Below are 21782 nucleotides of genomic sequence, written 5' to 3' on the forward strand. Positions count from 1 at the left end.
AGTGGATCCATTACAGCATTGAAATCCCCAGCCACCACTAAATTAGTAGTAGCCAGTGGTAGTAACAACTGTTGAATATTTTTTTTAAAACTCCACTTGATTCGAATTCGGAGCATATATATTGAATAAGTTCAGGGCAGTATTTCCCATTATCATTTTAATATGTACCCACCTTCCTAAAGGATCTGTAGAAACTAATTGGAAATTAGCTAAACATTTCCTATTTATTAGAATTGCAACCCCAGCCTTCTTCCCTACTGCTGGAGCAAAAAAACATTTTGAAACCCAACCCCCAAATAATTTCTGAGATTCTGCTAACGATAGATGTGTCTCTTGGATAAAATATATATCCGCATTCTGTTTCTGTAAAAAATTTAAAATTTTCTTCTTCTTTACTGGATGATTCAAGCCATTGACGTTTAGAGAAAAGAATTTAATATCCATTCAATATAACATTTAAAAACATAACTCTCAAGTTAATACAAATAAAATGATCAGACATCCTCACACCCAATAAATTAAATTTCCTTCCTATTTCAAAAAATTCATCCACCCACATACCCTCCATTCCCCTGTCCCCTAACCCAAATCCCTCCCATTCCCTACCCCCCCCCCCCCATTTAATAAGTAATAGTGGAAACTTGACAACACGCATTCTAAATTAGATAGAAATAACCTCCCCAAAGACCATCTTAAAAATAACATTTTAGAAAAAGTCATATCTTTAAAAATCACACAAATCTTCTAAGACATAATAATAAATATTGTCTAAAATAAGTTATAAATAGAATATATCCAACATTAATCCAAAATGAACAAAATAAAAATAAATTAAATACATACCATCTTTAACCCATACTATCTATTAAATTTATTTAATACCTCTTCCCCAAATCTTCTTACTTTATTTTATAAAATCTCATTTCATTTAAATTATTATTCAATTAAAAGTGTTATATAGGAAAAACAATATTCTTAAATCACCCATTATCTATCATCTTACTGACAAAATTTTCATTAAATCAATTCCTTTCCTATATCAATATTCACATCCCAAATTAATAAACTCATTGTATCATTTCATAAGAAAATTCATCAGCATTTCCTAACTCTATATTTCATTTTCAAAGAAATTAATTTAACCTTCAGTTAAAATAATAAATATTACATTTATACCCATTCAAAATAATTACCCAAAGTGATATAGTATATTTAATTTAATATATGAGCATCTATTATGTAATTCAATTAATATTCAAAATTAACCAATATTACATACTAGGTATACTATAGAAGAGTACCCCATAAACAAAAACCAAATATCCCCTTTACATTAAAAATTTTCTTGACAATTACATTCAATTCAAGACATTCAATCCATCCCCATTCTTCTATGTAAATTTACCAATTCAACTATGAATTCTTATGCAACTTTATCTATACTTCTGAATTCATATTTTCTTTTATCAATCAATTCTACAATCCTCAACCATAAATAAATCATTATTATTATTATATAAGGACATTCACTAACTGCACTTCTTTTTATTCTGCTAACATCCTTTTACTGAAACATATTATTTATTAACATTTCTGTATCCTAACATTCCAATATTTCATATAACTATATCCATACCTTACATCGAATTAACTAAATATGCAATGGAAATAACTTTAAAGAATTGTACATTCTTCAAACTTTAAAGATTATTCTCAGTCTATTTCTTCTTTTACGCCATAGACCCAAAGTCTGATGTTGATTGAAGAAATTTATTTTCCTCAGCACCCTTCAATTCCACTACGCCCTTATTCCAAAAACTTTTATGCTTCTTCCATTTTCTCAACAAACTATTTCCATAGATATTATATATAATCCATTGTGTATAATCCATTGCTTGACCGTATAACAAATCACGTGCATTCGTACATCTTTTAGATATAGTAGACACCAAAAACCATGTAAAAGTATTCAGGATATCAGCAGTAGTAAACATTCTATTCTTATAAATTTGAATTATGAAGATTCTAACTGAAGTCCATAGAGCAAAAGCATAAAATAAAGTACTCAGAAGAAACATCCCTTTCAACACATCCATCCATACTCATAAACTTATAACAACCCAAAATTAAATGAAAAAATTGAATTCATTCTCCTTTATGTCTTACATACACCTTTCTTCTTACGATATCATAGGCTGCTCATGCCTGTTTATAAACTCGCTTAATTGTTCCAGGCTGTCAAAGGTTGTAGTTTTATTGTCTATAGTAATTCTCATTAACGCCGGATAAAGCAAACCATACTTAGCCCCCATAGCTCTTAATTGGGGTCTGAATTCCAAGAAAGCCTTTCTCTTAATAGCAGTATTCCTGGCAAAATCTGGAACTATATGGATCCTGGCATTTTAAATTCCTATTCTGTTTGGCCAGCTGAATAATTTCCAAAACCTGCTGATATCTGAGGAGCTTAAAAATTAAGGGACGAGGACATTTTTGTTTCTCATCCCTCTTAGCAGGTACTCTATGCGCTCTCTCTATTTCAATTGGAAACTTCGATTTGACAGGCAGTATTTTGGTCAGCAAATTCTCCAAAAAGGAAATAGGGCTCCCTTTCTCCACCCCTTCCGGAAGACCTAAGACCCTCAAATTACACCGTCTTTCACAGTTAGAAAGGTCCTCCAGCTCCCGGGTTGCTTTTGTTCCACCGTTTTCCTTGCTGCCACTGCTTCCACTGCCTCCAGTCTCATATCTATATTCGCTTATTTAACTTCTATTTGTTCCAGCCTTTTATTTATAGCAGACATTTCTTCCGTAATCGTATTTACTTTTTTTGCCGTGTCCATCATAATTTCTTTAATTTCTTTCAGCTCTTTTCCAACATCCACTTCCCCAGATTTAGCCGTTGCTTTTAACGGCGTCTCAGGCTCCGGCTTTGCCCTCTTCATGCTGCTTGTTGACGCAAATGCCGAATTTCCTTTATTTCCAGATGCCATAGCTCTCCCTTCACCAACCACACTCACTTTGAGCCGAAAATTTTTTTTTTTTTTAACTTTTGATTACTTTCACGGTCTTACTTGAGGAGCTCACTCTCTATCCAACCATCCTCATGCGCGCTCAAGCCACGCCCAGTCCATAGTCTTCTATTGGGATAGTCACGGGGAAGCCATTACTTGTCCTGGAATATTGCTACTATTTGGGTTTCTGCCAGGTATTTGTGACCGGGATTGGTCACCTTTGGAGACAGGCTGTTTGGACCATTAGAACTTACTAAAGCCAATAGACATTCCACCTAGCTTTTTGTTTCTTTTGATCCCAACAGGATGTGGATAGCCATCAGCAAACACATTTTGTCTGATTGGCTAGCAGACTTCATCTTGTTTGCTTATACCCGAGCTGGGAAGACTATGGAGGGTTTTGTCTTAGCTTACAATGTCAGCTTACAATGTCACAGCTATAGCTGTGTCAGCCCACCTATGGACACCCTCTATCAAAGAGACCTGCTGGGTTTCAACATGGTGTTTTGTGCACACATTCACATCTCGCTACTGTCTCAAGCCAGATAACTGATGCAACAGCCAGTTTGGTCAGACAGTACTGCAGAATCTGTTTGGTGTCTAGAATCCAACTTCACCCTACTAGGCCCCTTTTTTTTCTGTTCCACATTGCACCTTCAGATTGATTGGTTGTTCAGGCCTAGTGTCCTATCATCGTTTTCAGTGAGTCTGGTAGCTAGGGTTTCCCAATTTTGAGGTAATATGGCCTGTTTGAGAAAGCTAAATGACTTACCTGTTGCGGGTGTTTTCATTCTTATAAACCCTCCCTTTTCCAGCTATGTCATTAGACTGCTGGTCACACATTGGACAGGATGGCACCTGCGTGTGTGTTGCGGGATGCTGCCAAAGGCCTCTTAAAGAGTACACTGGGCATTGTCCACACTGGGCTCTGTCAGATGATGTCATCCAGTTGTGAGAATGATTGGCCTGCTGTCCTCAGAGAATACTTGCTACAGGTAAGTAACATTGCTTTCTTTATCCCAGGACAAGCAGGCAGCATATTCTTGACTGATGGGTGACGGCACCAACGGAGCCCCGGTACGGACAATTTTAGAGTGATTGCACTCTAAGAACTTGGAAAGTTCTAGTAGGCCGCACCGCGCACGCGCAAGTGCCTTCCCGCCCGACAGAGGCGCGCGGTCCCCAGTTTCTTAGTTTCCGCGGAGCTAAGAAGACGCGTGTTCCAACTGCTGTTGGAAAATTTTTTCAAATTTTTCTCGCCTTCCCACTCGCGCGTTATTTTCTTGTTCTGATTTATTCACCTTATCGTTTCTTTTATTTAAAAAAAAAAAGTCAATTTTTTTCGACTTTTTTCTGGTCAGCCCCGGCGGGGCCTGTTGGCACCATCGAAGCCTCGGGCTTCGATTTTGCTACGGCCGTTTTTCCCTTCATGCCCCCTTCACCGGGTTTTAAAAAGTGTCAGCGGTGTGCACGTCCTATTTCCCTTTCCGACTCGCACAAGTGGTGCCTTCAGTGTCTGGGTCCGGACCATAGGGCAGAAACGTGCACCCGCTGCAGTTCTCTCCAAAAGAGAACTCTAAAGAATCGCCAAATTCAACAGCGAATTCTTTTCGGTGCCGCCATGGAAGTTCCCCCGGCATCGACACCGTCATCTTCCTCCAAATCGGCACCGGTGACTTCGACACCGCAAGATCCATCCTCGGTGTCGCACCCTGTAGGTAAGCCGGCTAAGAAGCCATCCCCTACTGTCCTTAGCCCGCCAGTCGAACAAGCAGTGAGCCAAGTCCTGCAGACTGCGCGCCGGCCTCGCAAACGCTCTGCTCCTATTGAAGTCACTGCCTCTTCATCGGCATCGACTTCGCCTGAGCGTCGAGCTGCACCGCAGGTACCGAGCAAGAAAAAAGCGGTACCGGTGCCATCGGGACCGTCTCTGGATGAGAGAATAGCATCCATCCTTCAGGTCCAGCTCAAGGAGCAGTTACAACACTTGCTCCCGGCTCTACTGACTCAGAGCCTTCCAGTGTCGGTACCTACTGAGCATTCGGTGCCGATCGTCGAACAGCCTGTTTTGTCGGCATCGACGTTGTCGGCACCGCAAAAATCTGTTTCTATGCCTGTTCTCTCGGCGGAACCGAAGTCTCTTCGACGCACTGCTTACTCGACTTCGGAGCCGGTGCCGTTCTCTGACACCCGTACTGCTGTACAGTCACCCGGTACGGTGTCTATGAGGTCTGGTAAATCGGTACGCAAAACCAAGCATACCAAACCTTCTACCCCACTTTCTCAGGGCCGTCTGTCATCGGTATGGGACCCTGATTTGTGGGATGATTCTGATGACCCCCTCGGTACCGAGGCAGATTATTCCTCGGAGGAGGATGTTACATCGGTGCAGGATCCTGCTGGTAAGCCAGAGCACTCGTCCTTCACCAAGTTTCTTAAGGAGATGTCGGACACCCTTTCCATCCCTCTAGAGTCTGACTCTAAAAAATCCAAAGCATTTCTTGATGCTTTGGATTTTGACCAGCCTCCGAAAGAATTTTTAAAGTTACCCCTCCATGACATCTTGAGGGAAACTTTTTACAAAAATTTAGAAACTCCTCTCACCGTTCCAGGAGCCCCTAGGAAGCTGGAATCGCTTTACAAGGTGATTCCTATTCCAGGGTTTGACAAACCCCAGCTGCCCCACGAATCTCTGCTGGTGGAGTCCACCCTCAAGAAATCGGCAGGCTCTAGTGTATATGCCTCTGTCCCTCCTGGCAGAGAGGGCAAGGCCATGGATAAATTTGGTAAAAGACTTTACCAAAATGCAATGCTGGCCAACCGTTCAGGTAATTATGCGTTTCATTTCTCTTTTTACCTGAAACATTTGATTCAGCAAGTCTCTTCTTTTCAAAAGTATCTTCCTGACCGTAAGCTTCCTGCATTCCAACAATGCACTTCCAGTCTCCTACAACTCAGGAAGTTCATGGTCCGGTCCATCTATGATACTTTTGAACTCACATCCCGAGCCACGGCTATGTCTGTAGCGATGAGATGATTGGCATCGCTCCGAGTCTCCGACCTTGATGTGAACCATCAGGACCGCCTTGCCAATGCTCCCTGCCTGGGTGATGAGCTCTTTGGAGAATCTATGGATACCACCACTCAAAAGCTCTCTGCTCATGAGACGAGGTGGGATACTTTGCTGAAAAATAAAAAGAAGCCTCCTCCTCCTCGTCCATTTAGACAGCAGCCATCATATCAGAGGCGGTTTTCTGCTCGGCCAGTTCAGCCTCAACCTCCACAACCTCGGAGGCAACGGCAACAGCACCAACAAGCACGTCAGCAACAGCCGCCTACCATAAAGCCTGTCACTCAGACTAAGCCGGCTCAGCCCTTTTGACTCCCTTCTCCTGGGCATTGCCAGTCTCCCTCCCTCCTGTCCTCTTCCACAGCCCATAGGAGGTCGATTAACCATTTTTTACTCTCGATGGGAGGTAATCACCACCGACCAGTGGGTGCTCTCGATCATAGCCCATGGCTACTCCCTCAATTTTCAGACTCCCCCGCCGTTAGGCCTGCCAAAAGAGTCTGCTTCCAACAAGTCTCAGTTCCTCCTTCTCGCTCTAGAGGTTCAATCCCTCCTTCTTCTCAATGCCATCGAAGAAGTTCCTCAAGATCAGCGAGGTCAGGGTTTTTACTCCCGGTACTTTCTAGTTCCCAAAAAGACCGGAGACCTCAGACCCATCTTAGATCTCAGAGATCTCAACAAATGTTTGGTCAAGGAGAAGTTCAAAATGCTCTCTCTTGCCACCCTCTACCCTCTTCTCGCTCAGGGCGACTGGCTATGCTCCCTCGATCTCAAAGAGGCTTACACACATATTCCTATCCATCTGACGTCCAGGCAATATCTGCGCTTTCTCATCAATCAACATCATTATCAGTACAAAGTGCTACCCTTCGGCCTGGCCTCCTCTCCCAGGGTATTCACCAAATGTCTGATTGTGGTAGCGGCCTATCTCTGCTCTCACAACTTTCAAGTCTTCCCTTATCTGGACGACTGGTTGATCAAAGCTCATTCCCCTCAGGCGGTTCTGCTTGCCACCAATCAGACCATTCACTTCCTTCGACTGTTAGGGTTCGAAATCAATCTACCCAAGTCTCACCTCATTGCAACCCAGCGACTTCAATTTATTGGAGCCGTTCTGGACACTGTTCTGATGAGGGCGTTTCTTCCATCCAACCACCTTCACGCCATCCTCCATCTCTGTCAGCAGGTGTTTCAACAGATTACCATTTCTGCGAATCACATGATGGTGCTATTGGGGCACATGGCTTCGACAGTACATGTCACACCCTTCGCACGTCTCCACCTGCGTACTCCTCAATGGACCTTAGCGAACCAATGGTCCCAAGCGACGGATCCTTGTTCACAACACATATCTGTGAACTCGTCTCTTCGACAGTCGCTTCTTTGGTGGTTGACATCTTCAAATCTATCCAGAGGTCTGCTGTTCCATCTACCTCCTCATCAACTAGTCATCACCACAGATTCCTCCCCCTACGCCTGGGGAGCTCACTTGAACGAATTCCAAACTCAGGGATTTTGGACTGCCCAGGAAAAGAAACACCACATCAATTTCCTGGAACTCCGAGCAATGTTCTATGCCCTCAAGGCGTTTCAACATCTTCTCTTTCCTCAAGTACTACTCATTTGCACAGACAATCAAGTTGCAATGTACTACATCAACAAACAGGGAGGAACGGACTCTCGCCTGTTGTGTCAGGAAGCCCAACGGATTTGGTCTTGGGCGACAGCTCGTCACTTATTCCTGAAGGCTGTCTACATTCAAGGGGAACAGAATTCCTTAGCGGACAATCTCAGCAGAATTCTCCAACCTCACGAATGGACTCTCGATCCCTCGACTCTTCACTCCATTTTCGCTCAATGGGGCACTCCTCAAGTGGACCTTTTTGCAGCTCCCCACAACCATCAGCTGCCCCTGTTTTGCTCCAGACTCTACTCTCCTCACCGTCTGGCGCCCGATGCATTTCTCCTGGATTGGACCAGTCTCTTCCTATATGCTTTTCCCCCTCTACCGCTCATGCTGCGAACATTGTTCAAGCTCAAGAGGGAACAAGCCACCATGATTCTCATCGCTCCACGGTGGCCCAGGCAACATTGGTTCTCCCTTCTACTTCAACTCAGTTCCAGGGAACCCATACTTCTTCCACTGTTTCCTTCTCTGCTTTCTCAGCATCAGCAGACCCTACTGCATCCCAACCTACAGTCTCTGCACCTGACAGCTTGGTATCTCTCGGGCTGACTTCGGCTCACTCACTTCTTTCTCAGCCTGTCCGCTCTATCATTGATGCTTCCAGGAAACCGGCCACGCTCCAATGTTATCAACAGAAGTGGTCTCGGTTTTCTTCCTGGTGCCTCTTACATCACCATGATCCCATGTCTCTAGCAGTGGGACTGGTGTTGGACTATCTTCTTTCCTTGTCTGACTCTGGTCTTAAATCTACTTCTACCTTAGTGCCATTGCTGCCTTTCATGAGCCAATTCATGGAAAACCCCTCTCGGCTCATCCCTTGGTTTCTCGGTTCATGAGGGGCCTTTTCAATGTGAAACCACCTCTCAAGCCTCCTCCTGTGGTCTGGGATCTCAATGTGGTTCTTTCCGCTTTAATGAAGCCTCCTTTTGAACCTTTGGCCACAGCGCATTTCAAATTTCTTACCTGGAAAGTGGTCTTCCTTATAGCTCTCACTTCTGCCAGGAGGGTCAGTGAACTGCATGCACTAGTGGCCGATCCACCTTTCACTGTTTTTCACCATGATAAGGTGGTTCTCCGTACACACCCCAAATTTCTTCCTAAGGTTGTGTCTGACTTTCATCTTAACCAGTCCATAGTCCTGCCTGTATTTTTTCCAAAGCCTCATTCTCATCCAGGTGAACAGGCTTTGCATACCTTGGATTGTAAACGTGCTCTGGCTGACTATCTTGAACGTACTAAGCCCCACAGATCATCTCCTCAACTATATTTGTCCTTTGATCCTAACAAGTTGGGTCATCCTGTATCTAAACGCACTCTCTCCAATTGGCTTGCTGCTTGCGTTTCTTTCTGTTATGCTCAGTTGGGCCTGACACTGGAAGGTTCTGTCACGGGCCACAAAGTTAGAGCTATGGCAGCGTCTGTAGCTTTCCTCCGATCTACTTCCATTGAGGAAATCTGCAAGGCTGCTACTTGGTCCTCAGTTCACACTTTTACATCACATTATTGTCTGGATGCATTCTCCAGACGGGATGGACACTTCGGCCAATCTGTTTTACAAAATTTATTTTCCTAATGGCCAACCTTCCCTCCATCCCTCTTTTTGTTAGCTTGGAGGTCACCCATCAGTCAAGAATATGCTGCCTGCTTGTCCTGGGATAAAGCACAGTTACTTACCGTAACAGGTGTTATCCAGGGACAGCAGGCAGATATTCTTGCGTCCCTCCCACCTCCCCGGGTTGGCTTCTTAGCTGGCTTATACTAACTGGGGACAGCGCACCTTCGTCGGGACGGAAGGCACTCGCGCACGCACGGTGCAGCCTAGCTAGAACTTTCAAAGTTCTTAGAGTGCAATCACTCTAAAATTGTCCGTACCGGGGCTCCGTCGGTGCCGTCACCCATCAGTCAAGAATATCTGCCTGCTGTCCCTGGATAACACCTGTTACGGTAAGTAACTGTGCTTTCTCGCTCATGGCCTCTGAACTGTAAACTCAAAGCAGTTGTGATGCAGAGACAAGTATGCACATGAGCAGATGAGTAGTCAATATGGTAAAAGAAATGCACACATGTCAGCTGCTGCACTTTCCAGCTCTCAGGAGGATAGGAATGAGGGAAGAGCAGAGGAAGGAGTCTGGGGGTGAATATGATGACAAGGATTTTTTCTGGAGGCTTTGGAGTCATTTGTTTTGCTGTAGCTTAGGCATTATAGCAAGTTGAGTAATAAGAAATGAATGATGTGACTTATGCCTCACTGCTCTACTCAGGTCTGTCTCCGGCACTGTTCAACAAAGCCAATGTCTTAGAGGCTGAGAAAAACCTGTGATAGCTTTTGTACTGTCCTTCACTTCCACATGTCTCAAGCCTGATATACCCTGGGAGATTAGAGAGAAAGAGACATACACACCTTCCCTTCACCACTGTGGTTCCCTGCCCCTATGCAACATCCATGCCTAGTGTGACCATATGGCTCCAGAAAAAAGTGGACGGATTGAGATATCCGGGTTTTACTTCCATTGAAAGCAATGGAAGTAAGGAGAACAGATTGAGACATCTTGGTTGCTTTCAATGGAAGTAAAACCCGGATGTCTCAATCCATCCCCTTTTTTCTGGAGCTATATGGTCACACTATCCACGCCCCAGAGATACTATAACGTGCAAACATGTCATTGACTTGAATGAGGAAGCTCCACATTTTCCATAAGAGATTTCACACAGATTGATTCAGTCCTGACGAGGAGTACAGAAGGTCCTAGGAACCAACTTTTCAAAGTGATTGGGAGTGCTCACAGAGCTGGCTTCTATAAAGAAGTCAAAAACGGAGCACAGATCAATTGAATTTAAAATGACAGGTCACCTTCTTCTGGGTGATGAGGGTTCTGTGTATTCTTTGTCCTGTGCTATCAGAAATACCTAGAATTAAATTACATACAATTGTTTGCTTCTGATTTAAGTGGGATAAAAAACAGTAAGAGACAAACACAAAGAGGTTGCAAATAGGAATTTTTTCACAGTGTCTTTTTTTTTTTTATAATTCTTTATTCCTTTTTAATCATTCAACAAGTATACAAGAAAAATCATACATAGTCTCAGAAACAACACTTGATAAATCCATCAAGACAATAACAATTGTGTATATATATATATATAAACCCATAACCCACTCTCCCTCCCAACACTATTTTGCTTAATTCATTTTACCCTCTCATAAAGTGTACAAGAATTATAAGAAACAACTCTTAGTTAAACACTTGAAAAACTTATCCTTATCCTTGGTTTTTTCTTTTGCATAGAGCATTTTGGACCCCAGTTAGATTACAAAAGTTGAATAGTTCATTATCTAATAGATGCTGGCATTGTAATCTTGAAGTAGGGACTTTGGATCATCTTTTATTTTATTGTCCCTATATCTTGGCCTTTTGGAAATCAATCTGGAATCAAATAAATTGTTTATTAGAAAATCCTATAGCATTAACTTATGATACTGTGATATTTGGCATGTCTATGAGAAAAAAGAGTCAGATATCGGCAAACTAACAAACTTTTATTGATTGTGACAGGAGTTGCCATTCAACATATTACTAACAATTGGAAAGATCATAGCAGACTTAACTTTAATTTTTGGTGGAATTCGCTATGTCATTTATATAAAATGGAACGTTCAATAGCGGTACAAAAAGGAAATTATAAAAGTTTTATTAAAATATGGGAGCCATTAACATTGTTTTGTAATGAATAGATACCATTTTTCTTTTAAAGATACACCATGTAAGGAAGGGAGGGGGGAGGGGTTGTTTGGATAAAATGTTGAAATAAAATTAATAATAGGGATGGAGGGAGGGTAGGGTAAGGATTTCTTTTAAGTTAATAGAGGATAAGGATACGTTTTCACAGTGTCTTAATTTTTGTTTTGTATTCAGGGTCTGCAAGTGTCCACAAAGCAGAAGATCTCTCCCTGGGACCTGTTTGAGGGTCTGAAGCACTCTGCACCTCTTTCTTGGGGCTGGTTTGGGACTGTTCGTGTAGACAGGAGAGTCTCGCGGTTTGAAGAGCAGCAACGACTCCTCTTATATCATACGCACCTTAAACCTAAACCTCGAAGCTATTATCTGGAACCACTTTCCCTCCCTCTAGAAGAAGAGGAGCCACCAACCCCTGTTCCTCTGGAGCCAGAGAAGAAAGTCTCGGAACCACTGAAAACAGAAAAATCCAATGCAGCCTCCGCCAGCAGCACAGAGGAGCGCAAAAAGAAGACCATTAAGAATAAAAAGCGCAATCAGACTGCAAATAAAACTGAGGTACAGTTGATGATATTACTGGTCTGTCAAGTGCAGTTTCCTGCCACTTCCAGTCCATGATATTACTCTCCCATATTGACCAGGAATTGTTTTAGCTACTACTGTTCTCCAGCCACTTCTGACCAGGGTGTTAGCTCAGAAAGCTGCTGCTGGCTAAGATACAACCATTACCGCCCCCTTCCTTACTGCTGGCCAGGATATCACCCATCTCCTTTACTGTGACCCCTCCAATTTTGCTATTGGCAACACGATATTAGTGTAGAACCAGGATTCAGGAATTCCTTCTCCCACAGACAGACACTATGACTTTGGGTAAGTCACCTTACCCTCCATTACCTCAGGTAGACTGGGAGCTCAGGCAAGGCAACATTAAGCAGTAATTTTGAACCAATTAGCATATTTGAGGTTGGGAAGGAAATTTTCCCCAATTGGTTACAGATCACCTTCCACTGAATTACCGTTAGACAATCTGAATTTCCATATCATGCTTGTCCAATACAGGTTCAAGGTGATTTGCAAGCTAAGAGGCCCAGATAGTAATAAGGGCAATTACAGTTACATTATCATAGGTTTAACCATAAGAACAGAAGTGCCAGGCTGGGTCAGACCACAATATGTGTTCTCCAAAATGCATAGCTCCATACCTAGTTGTTCAGTCTGAGAAATAAGAGAGAATGATCATCAAGTTTTCCTGGCTAAACAATTATGTAACCTTACAGCTTCAGACTGTGTCATATAAATGTTATACTCCATGTCACCCTTACCTTATATTTTAAGGGCAATCAAAGCTCTCCAGATGGAGACAGACATTTTGCTGCTGTTTCCTGTACAGTTCTAACTTGTAAATTTCAGCATCTTCTCTCCCAATGAGCCGGCTTAATAGGATTGCCACAAATGGAGTGCTTTTGTTGTCAAAGAAATTTCTTTAGAATTTTCTAGAAATTTTATATGTATTTGCTGTTTTCTCTTGTTACAGAATTAACTAACCATTTTTCTGCAGACTTTAATCCCAAAAGGAGCATCTCACTTTACTTCTCTGTGGAGACCCCGTACCCTGCTGGTCTGCATAAATCCATTCCAATCTGATCTGCAGGTGGAAAGGTACATCAGAAGCTCTCTACTACAGATGCTACGATTCCTCAACATGAGGATAAGATTCCAAACATGGATTTTTCTGCTTTCAACAGGTTCATGCTTCAGAGAGGTTAAAGAGGAGTAGTGGGAAAACTTGAATGGAGGTGTTAATTCTCTCATACTCTTTGTTAGCCTCCCAGGTTGAGGCTGAGCTATGTTTTCCACCCAGTCCTGGGCCAAAAGTGCTGCAGGACAGGAAATACTGGTCCATCTGTTACACCTGGAGACCATAATGCTGGTGCCAAATGATAAGACTGGGCAGATATTCCATCAGTTTTATGATGCCAAAGAAAGGGAACATCTTGATACCCACTGTGTGGACCTCAAATTGGTCAAGAGATTCCTCAGAGATCCCCAGAGTTTTTCTTTATGGAGAATCTGCAATTGGTTACAAAGAGAGTTCCTCATTTTGTTGCGGTTGTCCGGGTCATGCCACATTTCAGTAACCATAAGAACATAAAACATAAGAAATGCCTGCACCGGATCAGACCTGGGGTCCATCCAGTCCGGTGGTCTGCACACACGGAGGCTCAGCCAGGCGTACCTGGGCGAATACCTTAATCATTTGTATCCCTCAATGTGTCCTGCAAGAAGATGTGCGTCCAATTTTACTTTAAATCCTAAAATGGTGGTTTCCTCCACCACATCTTCTGGGAGAGAGTTCCAGGCATTCACCACCTGCTGTGCGAAGCAGAACTTTCTGACATTTGTCATGGCTTTGACCCCTCTCAGCTTCAGTCCATGACCTCTTGTCCGAGTCACATTTGACAAAGTGAATAACACTGTTTCTTGCTCTCCATCCTTTCCCCTTGTCGGTGAGTGAGCTTGCTCCATTTTGTCGATTCCTTTTAATATTTTAAAAGTCTCTATTAGATCCCCTCTCAGTCTTCTCTTCTCAAGGGTGAATAATCCCAGATTTCTGAGGCGTTCTTTGTAGCTCAAGTTCTCCATACCTTTTACTAGGTTCGTCGCTCACCTCTGCACCCTCTCCAGCAGTGTTATATCCTTCTTCAGGTACGGAGACCAGTGTTATACACAGTATTCCAAGTGTGGCCTGACCATTGCTCTATAAAGCGGCATTATGACCTCTTCGATCTACTCGGTATATAAGAAATAAATTATTATTATTATTATTATTATTATTACTCGTGATTCCCTTCTTTATCATGCCCAACATCCTGTTAGCTTTCTTTGCCGCCGCCGCACACTGAGCCAACGGCTTGAGATTCCTGTCTATCAGTACCCCCAGGTCCTTTTCCTGTTCGCTCTTCCCCAATGTTATACCTAGCAGTTTATAGTGATATTCCTTGTTTTTCCTGCCCAGGAGCATCACTTTGCATTTTTCTACATTAAAACTCATCTTCCAATTTTCTGCCCATCTCTCAAGTTGGTTCAAATCTCTCTGGAGTTCCTCGTTGTCTTTTTGTGATCTGATTGCCCGGCAAAGCTTTGTGTCATCTGCAAACTTGATGATGAGACTGGTCGTTTCTTCTTCCAGGTCATTTACGAAGATATTGAATAAGATAGGCCCAAGAACCGAGCCCTGAGGCATGCCACTAGTTACTTGCTTCCAGTCCGAGTACTCCCCATTTATGCCTACTCTTTGTTTTCTGTATTCCAGCCAATTTCCTATCCATCTTAGTATATCCCCTTCTATTCCATGACTTTGTAGTTTTCTGAGAAGTCTCTCGTGTGGTACTTTGTCAAACGCTTTCTGGAAGTCCAAGTATATTATGTCCACCGGTTCTCCGCTATTGACATGTTTGTTCACCGTTTCAAAAAATTGAAGTAGGTTCGTCAAGCATAACTTCCCTTTCTTGAATCCATGCTGGCTACCTCTCAACAGGTCATGGATATCCAGATGCTGGACTATGCTATCTTTAATCAAAGTCTCGACCATTTTCCCAGGGACCGATGTGAGACTCACAGGTCTATATTTTCCCGGTTCTCCTCTTGATCCTTTTTTGAAGATTGGGATGACGTTCGCTATCTTCCAGTCTTCTGGTATCCGTCTGGTCCTAATTGACATGTTAGCAAGGGATTACAGTAGTTCTCCGATTTCTACCTTTAGCTCATTTAATACTCCCGGGTGAATTCCATCTGGGCCAGGAGATTTGTCACTTTTTAGTTTGTCAATCTGATAGTATATCTGGTCCAGATCCATCTCCACTGTGGTGAGGCTGTCCTCTATTTCTCCCTTGAATACTTTCAATGTCTCCGGTATTGATGTGTCGTCTTTGGTAAAGACAGATGCAAAGAAGGAATTTAATCTGTCTGCAATCTGTTTGTTATCTTTGATGTATCCTTTTCTTCCATTGTCGTCGAGAGGGCCCACTGTCTCCTTAGCCGGTTTCATCCCCTTAACATATCTAAAAAAGGGTTTGAAGTTTTTGGCCTCTAGCGCTAACTTTTCCTCATAGACCCTTTTGGCTTCTCTCACTGCCCTGTGGCACTTCTTCTGGTTGGCTTTGAGGCTGTCCCAAGCCTCGGTTGTTTTCTCGAGTTTCCATTTTTTAAATGAGTCCTTCTTTTCCCTCACTGCATCCTTCACCTCTTTGGTTAGCCAAGCTGGTTCCCTTTTGTCTTTATTTTTCCTTCCTTTGGCTATCTGCGGAATGTATAGATTCTGTGCTTCGGTGATGGTATTTTTTAGTAGGGACCATGCTTGCTCCACCATTTCGATTTTGTCTATCTTTCTTGATCCGTTTTCTCACCATGGCTCTCATGTTATCGTACCTTCCTTTCTTAAAGTTAAAGGTTGTGGTTTGGGTCCTGGTTCGCTTTCCCTTCCCGATGTCGAGCTTAAAGTTGATCATGCTGTGGTTGCTCGTCCCCAGCGGGACCGTGACTTCTACTTCTTTTGTTTGCCCGGTTATGCCGTTTAGGACCATAACCCACTATTTAGGCATGGCAGTACCTGTACAACTGCAACAATCATGACACCAGAGGTGGAAGCCTAAGAGAAGAGTTCCTCAATTTATTTCACGTCACTGATGCCTATTCACATCCTGTTATGAGCAAAACGTCATTGTTTCCTCTATTATATAGTGATGAGCTGGCATTACAAGTTTTGGACTCTTCCATTTGGATTCACTACTGTGCCAAGAACCATCTCCAAGCTGGTGATGGAAGTAGCAGTCTTCTTGCACAAGGATGGAGTGGGGTCTACCCATATCTAGACAGCTGGCTTATCAAGATTAAGTTCTGGCTTGAGACTGTGACAACTGCAGTCTAGATTCAGACCCTCAAAGCTTTAGGCTAAGTAGTAAATATGGCCAAGAGTCAGTTGATCTTCCTTCCAGTGACTGGAAATGGTCTTTGATATCAAAGAAAGCAGAGTTCCACTAACCTCAGATAAAATCAGCAGGTTGCACAGGCTGGTCTAGTAGCAACTGTAGGTATTAGAAATGATGGCAGCAATGTTGGAGGTAGTCCATGCTTTTTGGTGGTCTATGCAGTCACAGTTTTCATGAAGCTGTCAGTTCTGGTAGATTGCCACCTCAACAAGATATGTATTTAGAATTACCCGAATAGGTATTGGTCATGACAAATGCCAGGCCCAGTAGTTGGGGACTCATTGCCAGGATAAGTTGGTTCAAGGCTGGTGGTCTGCAGAGGCTTTTGTCCATATTCATGTGCTTCAGGTTCTCTCAGATGGTGCCATGTTGATGACATAAACCGAGTCGAGCTCCGATGAGAGATGACCGGTATATAAACTGAAGACTAGATTAGATTAGACATAAATGAATATCCATGAAGTTACCTGGAGGTACCTTCATCTAAGGCAAGGCAGATATTGGGTTGTATCAATAGAAGTTTCGTCAGCCGAAAGCCTGAAGTCATAATGCCGTTGTACAGGGCCATGGTGAGACCTCATCTGGAGTACTGTGTGCAATTCTGGAGGCCACATTATAGTAAAGATGTGCGCAGAATTGAATCGGTTCAACGGACGGCCACCAGGATGATCTCGGGGCTCAAGGGTCTCTCGTACGAAGAGAGACTGAACAAATTGCAGCTCTACACTCTTGAGGAACGTAGGAAGAGGGGAGACATGATCGAAACATTTAAGTACCTCACGGGACGTGTCGAAGTGGAAGATGATATTTTCTTTCTCAAGGGACCCTCGGCCACAAGAGGGCACCCGCTCAAACTCAGGGGCAGAAAATTTCATGGCGACACCAGAAAGTATTTCTTCACAGAGAGAGTGATTGATCATTGGAACAAGCTTCCAGTGCAGGTGATCGAGGCAGACAGCGTGCCAGACTTTAAGAATAAATGGGATACCCATGTGGGATCCCTACGAGGGTCAAGATAAGGAAATTGGGTCATTAGGGCATAGACAGGGGGTGGGTAAGCAGAGTGGGCAGACTTGATGGGCTGTAGCCCTTTTCTGCCGTCATCTTCTATGTTTCTATGTTTCTAACATCTGCAGGGTATGGCTGAGCCAAGACATATAAGCTCTGGACTCCCACTTCTTGATGCCAGCTGAAGAAGCATTCTTCCTTGGACCTGTCATCAGATCTATGCTGCAATGAAGGCCTTGTCTAAGAGCTCCCACTCCACAGAGCTTTTTAAAATCCACCTGAATATATGTCCTGCTATGTGAGCTACCTAAGGAGCAGGTAAATGCCTATCCACTAGCAAAGCAGGATCGTGGACTCCTATGCCATGTTCTTCTATATATGTTCCTGCTGTGGTTCAGATAGCACAGAGAGCAACTGATCATTCAAGTCTGACCATTCTCATTGCTCCAGATTGGCTTTGAAGGCTGTGATCTAATGAGGATTTGACAGAAGAGCCATTGCACTTTCCATAAGAGGGGGTACTGTCACTCCAAGGTCAATATGTAAGGACATTATGACTCCTTAATCTCTTGTGGCCTGGTTCTTGAGAAGGTAGATTCCAGAAGAGGGGATATTAGATAGTAATTGGAGCAGTACTCTGATGATATTGCTAAAGGGCTCCCCACTACTTACCAATCTTCACTGGCTCCCAGTACTCTCCAGAATTCATTTCAAATGTTCCTGCCTAGCCTTCAAGATCATTCACGGCATCCTTCCGCCACTAATCCCTCTATCCTTCCTCGCCCAGACGCCTGCCACCACCAGATCAGCCCACAGACATAAACTATCCTTCCCCTCTCTACACGGCATCCTCCATGCAGGTAAACTGGGAAAATCCCTCCTCTCCAAAATCACGGGCCTTTGGAACAATCTCACTGTCCCGCTGCGGAACCTGGGTTCCCTCCAACTATTCCGAAAACAACTGAAAACTTGGCTTTTCCCTAGCATATAACTTTCTCTCCTTCTGTCTACATCCCCTCTTTTTATATGCGTTGTAAACCCTTCTCCCCTCTCTTCTTTTTTAAGCTTTGTAAACCGTGTCGAGCTCCACTTCCGTGGAGATGATGCGGTATATAAACTTAAGGCTTAGTTTAGTTTAGTTTAGTTTAGGTAAGATTTGCCTCTTTGTGGATGATACCAAAATCTGCATTAGATATCCAAGATGGTGTGAATAACATGAAGAAAGACCTGGCGAAGCTTGAAGAATGGTCTAAAATTTAATACTGAGAAATGCAAGTCTTGCATTTGGTCTGCAAAAACCCTAGGGAACGGTACAGTTTAGGGGGTGAAGAACTTATAATAATAACAGTTTATATACCGCAATACCGTTAAGTTCTATGCGGTTTACAATAGATTAAGCGAGGTACAAATTGATTGAATTTAAGAGGGGGGAAGAGGAGAGTTAATAGGACCGGAAATGCGTTGTTGAGGAGAAAGAGATTAATAGGACAGAAGAATCACTATGGAGAAGAAAGAAGATGAGTGGGTCAGTTGTCTAGATACTTTAGGAACAGTTGAGTTTTTAGACGTTTTCTGAATTCCTCATAAGTAGTGGGTGAAAGCAGTTGATCTAGGTCTTTACCCCACAATGCTGCTTGATGTGAAAGAAGGTGTTCATGGTGTTTTTTCAGTTTACAACCTCTAACTGGGGGGGAAACGAAGTAGGAATGAGAGCTTCTCTTGTGTCATAGAAACATAGAAACATAGAAATAGACGGCAGATAAGGGCCCAGGGCCCATCTAGTCTGCCCACCTTAATGTCCCTCCCCTACCTTTGCCCTGTGAATAGATCCCATGTGCCGATCCCATTTGGCCTTAAAATCAGGCACGCTGCTGGCCTCAATCACCTGTAGTGGAAGACTATTCCAGCGATCAACCACTCTTTCAGTGAAAAAGAATTTCCTGGTGTCACCTCGTAGTTTCCCGCCCCTGATTTTCAACGGATGCCCTCTTGTTGTCGTGGGACCCTTAAAAAAGAAGATATCTTCCTCCGCCTCGATGCGGCCCGTAAGATACTTGAACGTCTCGATCATGTCCCCCCTCTCTCTGCGCTCCTCGAGCGAGTATAGCTGTAATTTGTCAAGCCGTTTTTCGTATGGTAGATCCTTGAGTCCCGAGACCATCCGGGTGGCCATTCTTTGCACCGACTCCAGTCTCAGCACATCCTTGCGATAATGCGGCCTCCAGAATTGCACACAGTATTCCAGGTGGGGCCTCACCATGGATCTATACAATGGCATAATGACTTCCGCCTTACGACTGACGAAACCCCTTCGTATGCAGCCCATGATTTGTCTTGCCTTGGACGAAGCCTGCTCCACTTGATTGGCAGACTTCATGTCCTCACTGACGATTCCCCCTAAGTCTCGTTCTGCTACCGTTTTTGCTAGGATCTCGCCATTAAGGGTATAAGACTTGCATGGATTCTGGCTGCCCAGGTGCATAACATTGCATTTTTTGGCATTGAAGTTGAGTTGCCATGTCCTAGACCATCGCTCCAGTAGGAGTAGGTCGTGCATCATGTTGTCGGGCACTGAATCTTCGTCTGTTGTGCATTTGCCCACTACATTACTCAGTTTGGCGTCATCGGCGAATAATGTTATTTTACCTCGAAGCCCTTCTGCCAAGTCTCTTATAAAGATGTTGAATAGGATTGGGCCCAAGACAGCCCTGTGGTACTCCACTAATCACCTCCGTCATTTCGGAGGGGGTGCCGTTCACCACCACCCTTTGGAGCCTACCTCCAAGCCAGCTCCCAACCCATTTCGTCAATGTGTTACCTAATCCTATAGAACTCATCTTGCTCAGTAACCTGCGGTGTGGTACGCTATCGAATGCTTTGCTAAAGTCCAGGTACACGATGTCCAGGGACTCCCCAATATCCAGCTTCCCCGTTACCCAGTCAAAGAAGCTGATCAGGTTGGATTGGCAGGATCTCCCCTTAGTAAATCCATGTTGTCGGGGATCCCGTAGATTCTCCTCATCCAGGATCTTATCTAATTGGTGTTTGATTAGAGTTTCCATTAGTTTGCTCACTATCGATGTTAGACTCACTGGTCTGTAGTTTGCTGTCTCCATCTTTGAGCCTTTCTTGTGGAGTGGAATGACGTTAGCCGTCCTCCAGTCCAACGGGACGCTGCCTGTACTAAGGGAGAGGTTGAAGAGCGCGGACAGTGGCTCCGCCAAGACATCACTCAGCTCCCTAAGCACCCTGGGGTGCAGGTTGTCCGGCCCCATTGCTTTGTTAACCTTGAGCTTTGACAGCTCACCGTAGACACTGCTGGGCGTAAACTCAAAGTTACTAAACGGGTCAACTGAGCCAACCCTTGTCTGTAGCTGAGGGTCGAGCCCTGTCTGTAGCTGAGGGTCGAGTGTCTGTTGGCAGAGAAGGAGAAAAGGTCAATTATGTATTTAGGGGCAAGTCCATTTAGCGCTTTAAAGCAGAAGCAGGCGAATTTAAACTTTATGCGTACTTCCATCGGTAGCCAATGTAACTGCCAGTAGTAGGATGATACATGATCGAATTTCTTTAGTCCGAAGATTAATCTGACCGCTGCATTTTGCATTAGTTGTACACGTCGCATATTTTTTTGGGAAATAGCTAAGTAGGCGATGTTACAGTAGTCAAGTTGACTTAGTACAAGGGATTGGACCAGGGTTCTGAATGCCGACGTATTTAAATGCATACCTGTCGCTTCCATTATATGCAAATCTCTCTCATGCATATTCATTAGGGATATCTTGAAAACCCGACTGGCTGGGGTCCCCCAGGACAGGGTTTGGGAACCACTGATCTAGAGTTACGCCTAGTATCTTTATGGTGAGCTGGATGGGTTGGTTAAGTTCATTGATGCATAGAGGTGTTTTGGTGTCAAACGGATATGGTGAAGCAATGAAGAATTTTGTTTTTTCTGAATTAGGTTTGAGCTTGAAGTTTGTCATCCATTGCTCCATCATGTTTATGGCTTCTGAAGCCTTGGGGATAGTTTCCGAGATAGAGTCAGCAAATGGGATTATAATTGTGAAGTCATCTGCATAACTGAATAGTTTTATCCCCAGCTGAGTTAATTGCAAGCTCAGTGAGGACATGTAGACGTTAAATAGCAATGGAGACAATGATGACCCTTGTGGCACACTGGATGGATTGCTCCAGGTATCGGAAAGCTCATAATTGAAGCGTACCTGATAGGTGCGGGATGTAAGGAAGCCACGAAACCAGTTCAGCACCTCATCTTTGATACCAATG

The 21782-nt window shown here is 43.7% G+C and overlaps 1 protein-coding gene across 1 annotated transcript in view; it reads left to right on the forward strand.

Moving 5' to 3' along the window:
• The window catches only part of MED12 (mediator complex subunit 12), a 708291-nt gene that overhangs the window by 565728 nt on the left and 120781 nt on the right, over positions 1-21782 (forward strand). The window contains exon 36 of the mRNA XM_033943934.1: positions 11683-12060. Within this exon, the coding sequence (XP_033799825.1) occupies positions 11683-12060 (378 nt within the window). The remainder of the gene's footprint in view (positions 1-11682; positions 12061-21782) is intronic.

Source organism: Geotrypetes seraphini, chromosome 5, assembly GCF_902459505.1.
Source record: "Geotrypetes seraphini chromosome 5, aGeoSer1.1, whole genome shotgun sequence".
NCBI classification, from domain to species: Eukaryota; Metazoa; Chordata; class Amphibia; order Gymnophiona; family Dermophiidae; genus Geotrypetes; species Geotrypetes seraphini.